Genomic DNA, 6346 nt, shown 5'->3' on the forward strand with positions numbered 1-6346 from the left:
TAGCAAGTGCATCATGCAGCCCACCCTGGGCAAGCTACCACCGCTTCTCATCATGCTGATAAACCTTCGTAGAATTGGACAATGTAAAACTACGATGTTTCTCACCTCTGGCTTTTCAAATCCTTATCTCGATTAAACCTTTAGTTTTTTTTCCACCTTCTTATAACTAAAAATGAAGCGCCTTATGGTCAATAAACCATGATGAAATTAGCAATGTGTCTCTATTGCTTGACATTTCAATCGCTGTTCGTGTTGTATTTGGCTTATATGAGCATCGCAGTTATATTTCGGTTTCTTCCATTCAGTGCGTGCCACAAAAGCAAACAACTGAGGAAAAAAAGAAGGCGCTAACTATAGAAGAGGAGGAATACAACTCACGACTGCGGAGTAAATATAAAACACATACACTACCGTATTGGCCCGAATATAAGACGGTCCTGATGATAAGACGACCCCCCTCTTTTTCAAGACTCAAGTTTGAAAAATGACTTTTTGAACACCAAATTAATTTTTATACAGAAGACAATTACAGTACATCTGAAACAAATGATTATAACAATATATTTGAGAGAAAACACATGTTATTTTGCCTCATTCAAATCTAAAATGCAAACACATTCGTAACTGAATGGCTTCTGGTTTTTGAAATGTAAATTACATCATAACTTCGACCCACTTTTCTCCAGATTGTCACTACGTTTCTCCATTTTTTGTTATCGCTTCTATTATTTTCTTCTCTTTTCCTTCTTACCGCTATTTTTTATTTTTTCTTCTTCGTGCTACAGCTATTTTTATTTTTATTCTTGGTGGCAGGGGTTCACGCCCACTGGCCTGGGCGTCAAGTTCAGCATTCGCTTCATTGATATCTGGCGCCATCTAGCGTCTTGAATGGGTATAATATCTAGACCCCGAATATAAAACGACCCCCACTTTTTTAGTCTTATCAATGCAAAAAACACTGTCTTATATTCGGGCCAATACGGTATTATGGTTATGACTAGACACGTTTGTCAGGATATTTTTTTATTTATTGACATGAATATGTCACACCCTTATAGCTGTGTAAGAACTTTAGTTAACATACCTTAAGCCAGGGGTGCCCAAACTTTTTGGACCGAAGATCTACTTTTCGATCAACTAACCTACCGGGATCTACCCTTACCGGCACGCGCGCGCACACACACGCACACACGCGCGCGCGCCATGATGAGAAACAGCCTGAAACTGAGGCATGCGATGCACTTTTGCAGCCTGTTAACTATCGTAGCTCACACGTACCGTTTTAAAGTACTTCCCTGGGCCCTCCTAGATTCCTATTCTTTTTCCGTGCCCTCGGTGAATTGTACACGAAGCAAACTCTGAATGAGAATAATGACGATAAAAGATAGAGCGCAACAGCTCTGATCACAAGCTGCAATTGCAGACTGCTGAGCACAAACAACTTCCGGTGACGTAATCACGCGCCACCGTAAATTCAAGATTTACCTGCTTTATTTTATTTTTTAAATATTTTTTTTGTGAGAATGAGACTGATAGGATGATTAGGGTGCAGCGTAAATTAACACAAAAAATATATTACTAACATGTACAAAGACACACAAATGGTTGTTTGTTTTTTTTCTCCTCAATACTCCTCGGATCTACTTGGGACCTGTCTTAGATCTATCTACCAGTAGATCAGGATCGACGTAATGGGCACCCCTGCCTTAAGCAATCCCAAAAATAAATGTTACACCATCGGTTTAGGCCTCAGTGTCAAACTCTAAGCTCGGGGGCCAGATCCGGCCCGTCACGTCATTTTATGTGGCCCGCGAAAGCAAATCATGTGTGTCAACTTCCATGATCCTTGCTGAAATCTGGACCGAAATGTCAAATTGTCATGTGTCATAAATAACGGTGAAACTTTGAAATACGTTTTTTTTTACCCTGTTTACACTCACTTAGACAATAATTGCACAAACATCAAACAAACAGTTGACTGATTTGAAAACTATTAATCCATCAATTTGATTTTTTGTGTACAAGTAATAATACGATGGGATGATTAAACATTTATTCAGTTTCACGGTAGTAATGGCCCTCGGAGGGAAGATGTCACTCCAAAGTGGCCTGCGACAAAAATGAGTTTCACACCCCTGGTTTAGGCAAATTAGAGAGTGGCAGTGGCACCAGTTGTCGGGGTTAGTCACAGTCAACAGGCTGCATAGTGCATACTGACCAACAGACTGGGACAGGCTTGGAGTGCCTCCACCACACCAGGTATACTGAACGCCTCGCAGCCTCGGACTCGTCTCCTCTCGAGGTATCTGGGGTGGAGGCCATATAGTTGCTCCAGGTCAGGCATCTTCTTCAAAAGAAGCAAGAAACTGCTATCTGTAAAACCTGAAGCAAATAAAGACAATTCGTGAAAACCTTTTGAATTCTTTTCACAAGCTTCTTGCCTGTTTCGTAATACCGACTGCACTTTACTAATGGACAAACTGGTGAAGGTTTTGGGATAAGCAGTTTGAAATATCAGACACACTCAAGATTCTTTGAACATTTTTTTTGTGTCTGTTGCGTTTCTGTCCATTTCACAAGCAAAACATACCGTTCAAGGTTCCCCGTTCCCAGGACGATATTTTTGAAGATATATTTTCAAAGGTTTTGTACAGTCGCAGCAAGATAGAAACTGAAGATTTTTACTCCACTAAAATCTGCTACGACTCAACCACCGGCATTATTTTGAAGGCAATTTTGATATTGTGAACATTAGATGATGACATCTCAAAATTCCTTACAACTGTACGTTGAGGGAACATTGCCTCTAAACTGTTCGACTATTTCCTCGCGCAGTTGTTTACAAAGAGGTAAACCTCTCGCCCCATCTTTACACCCAATCACGGGACACACTTCTTCCCAGTTAGCCTGTTCACCTGTGGGATATTTCAAACAGAGCATTCCTCCAATTTCTTTTTTTTGCCCTCTGTTCCAGCTTTTTGGAATGTGCTGGAGCCAGAAAATTCTAAGTGAATGATTATTTGCTAAAAACAATAGCGTTTGTCAGTTTTAACATGAAATATTCGGTCTTTGTAGTAGTGTATTCGATGAAATATAGGTTGAACACGATCAGCAAATCATCATATTCTGTTTTATTTCTGATTAACACAAGAGTCCCAACTTCATTTGAATTTGTACTTCCTACTATTCAAACGAACATTCCTCTTATGACTTGGCATGGAGGGGCTTACCTGAGGGCATATATTCCCACCAGTGACCAGCACAAAGATCCACTACTTTGATCACTCGCAAGTAGAGGGTGACAGCTTCTCTGAGCTTTCTGGACAGACACTCCATGCATATGATGTCCTTCATAGGAAGGTACCTGGAAAACATTTGATTTCTTTTGAATTTAGGGCAAAGATTGAACAAGATCAACAACAACTGGCAATGATTCAATTTACAAACACTGCATAACAAATAACCAAACCTAAAGCTGCTCATCATTCAGCTCACCAAGCACAATCATTGATGATTTTCACAAAGCATGAATTGTTAAATGGGAACACTTTTAAACTCATCCCCGTTTTAACTGAAAAGGAAGCCTACCTGAATATATGACAGAGAACTTCATGGGACAGTTCATTGATGTAGTCTTTGGGCTCATTTGGCCTCAGAGGCACTTCCCATCCACAGTTGGCCCCTAAGGGTTGAAGTTTCAAGGTCTTCTTCCTGGGACCCATTTCTTCAATGTTTCTGGTAAGTCTCAAAGGCATTTGATTTCTTCCCTTCCACAGCCTGAAGATTATTTCTCAGGCAGCACTCCAAGTTCTAACTAGCAAATTAAAGAAGAATACAAAGTTAATGGGTAAAGGTGACAGACGCAGAGACAATAGTGCACTTATTTTCCCTATTATATAATAAACCATTTCAAAAAGTGCTCAGTTTCAGTACAATCGTTTCACGAAATGGGTAATAGTATTGGACCTGGCACGATGCATGTGTTCATGCAGACAGAAGTCGCAAATGCAAAAGAGATCGACAGCTCATTTCTAGCTTGTGTAGGTGTAATGGCCAGCGGTCGTCACATAGTGGATATTTTTCCAGTTGCCACAAGGATTAACGTGGACGCCTTTACAGTACAATTGGGAATGTGCTCTTTGTAAAGGCCTTCCAACAAATAGTATTTTTTTTAAATCTGCATTTATTTGTTGAGTACGTTTAGTGTGAATAGATTTATTTGGGCATCAAGTTTGACTAGTTTTCCATCTGGTGTTCTGTTTGTTTTTCCCTCTTTCGGTACCAAGAATTTAATGGTGAACTAATGGTTCAACAATATTTATTGAGGTGAAAAATAGCGCTGACTGAGTTGAAGAATCTCCAAGTGTTGTTTACATTTTGATTTTAACTGTACATTTGATTCTGCCAATTTTTTCCATCTTTCCTTCTTCTTCTCCTTTCGGCTTGTCCCTTTTCAGGGGTTGCCACAGCGAGTCATTAATTGCCATCTTTCTCTGTTCTCTGCATCCTCTACTCTGACTCCAACTACCTGCATGTCTTCCCTCACGGCATCCATGAATCTCCTCTTTGGCCTTTCTCTCTGTCTCCTACATGGTAGCTCCATCTCTAACATTCTCCTACCAATGTATCCACTGTCCCTCCGCTGTACATTTCCAAACCATCTCAGTCTGGCCTCTCTAACTTTTTCTCCAAACTTTCCTGTCTGAGTTGTCCCTCTGATGACCTCATTTCAGATCCTGTCCATCCTTGTCACTCCTAAGGAGAATCTCAGCATCTTTAACTCAGCCACCTCTAACTCTGCCTCCTGTCTTTCGCCTATTGCTAGTGTCTCTAGACCATACATCATGGCTGGTCTCACAACTGTTCTGTAAACTTTTCCCTTCACCTTAGCTGACACTCTTCTAACACAAATCACTCCTGACACTTTTCTCCAGCTGTTCCATCCTGCCTGCACTCTATTCTTCACTTCTCTTCCACAGTCTCCGCTGTTCTACACTGTTGATCCTACGTACTTAAATTCCTGTACCTTTGCCACCTCTGCTCCCTGTAACCTCACCGTTCCACTGGTCTCCCTTTCATTTATGCACATGTACTCTGTCTTACCTTCATTCCTCTTCTCTCTAGTGCAAACCTCCACCTTTCTAGGTTTTCTTGTAGCTGCTGCCTACTCTCACGACAGATCACAATGTCATCTGCAAACATCATAGTCCAGGGAGACTCCTGTCTGACCTCATCTGTCAATCTATCCATCACCAAAGCAAACAAGTTATCCTCAAATGATTTTAATGCGTGTAAGGTATTTAGGGCTTAGGTGGCTTTATCAAGTTCAAATATCATTAAGTCACAGCAATAACAAATATTATTTTGAGGTGGTTTAGGTCTCTGGTAGGTTGCTACGTTGTAGTACATGATATCGTAATAAACACTCGTCTGCCCAGGTTGAATATGTCAAGGAATAAGTTCTGTGCCCTTTTTCAAGTCGACATATAACATGCCAAATGACATATCACGTCTGCGAATATAACAGAATAAATACAATACAAAAGAACACGGCATTAAGGTAGAGCCCCTTCAAATTAAACAAAGTCACTTGGCGGATGTTTGGGGCCGTTTCGCCAGAGTTGAAGGAGTAAAATCGATGGTGGGAAATCCGCGACCAAACGTAAACACATGTTCAAGCATAGCTGAGGTGTGCCTCAAAAATCCAAGGCTTGCTCGTAATCGCTTGCTGAACAGAGAGAGTATAGTATACCATACGAACACGGCATTTAAAGATCGCTTCATACCGTGGCCAACAAAACCAAACGGAGAATGTCCCTATTTTCCACAACTGTCAGGGTAATTTATGTTACGGATCAAAATCAACCAGGGTCTTTGTCAAAGCTAGCTACTAGTTAGCATACCCACAGCTAAAATTGGTAGCCACACGCAAAGACCTAAGTTCAGCGGTGTCACGTTGGCATTATTTTCACAACATACCGGATTTATTGCTATCCATCCCACGGTTAAATTGCTGTTCAGTCATCGCGTGAGCATATCGGAGATGCTCGTACGTATCACTCGCCGAATGTGAGCACAATTTAACTTCCCATGCGACTGTGGACGCTTGTCATTTCCTGGATCTCGATCACTTGGGACCCATCACGCCCCGCCCCGCCCGGCCGGGCCCCGCCCCTTCGTAGGTAACCCCACACCGCACGCTAAATTTATGTAATAATATACTGTACAGTGTAGACAGTAAAACGTCATCAACATGGAATCCACACATTTAACGACAAGCCCTTAAAAATTATTTCGTGAACCATCACGTGCTACTGACACGTGCAATTCTGTGCGAGTCCTCAGT

At 41.3% G+C, this 6346-nt stretch overlaps 1 protein-coding gene across 2 annotated transcripts in view; it reads right to left on the reverse strand.

The window, feature by feature from the left end:
• Positions 1–6118, reverse strand: part of fbxo38 (F-box protein 38) — a 28424-nt gene extending 22306 nt beyond the window's left edge. For both annotated transcript variants that reach the window (XM_086132379.1, XM_086132371.1), the window contains exons 1-4: positions 5980–6118; positions 3589–3814; positions 3231–3364; positions 2219–2382 (exon numbers count right to left, since the gene is read on the reverse strand). In XM_086132379.1, the coding sequence (XP_085988505.1) occupies positions 2219–2382; positions 3231–3364; positions 3589–3755 (465 nt within the window). In that variant the 5' untranslated portion in view covers positions 3756–3814; positions 5980–6118. The remainder of the gene's footprint in view (positions 1–2218; positions 2383–3230; positions 3365–3588; positions 3815–5979) is intronic.
• Positions 6119–6346: the final 228 nt, after the last annotated feature.

This window comes from Hippocampus guttulatus, chromosome 2 (genome assembly GCF_054856545.1).
Source record: "Hippocampus guttulatus isolate MCC_2025c chromosome 2, RoL_Hgut_1.0, whole genome shotgun sequence".
Taxonomy (NCBI): Eukaryota; Metazoa; Chordata; class Actinopteri; order Syngnathiformes; family Syngnathidae; genus Hippocampus; species Hippocampus guttulatus.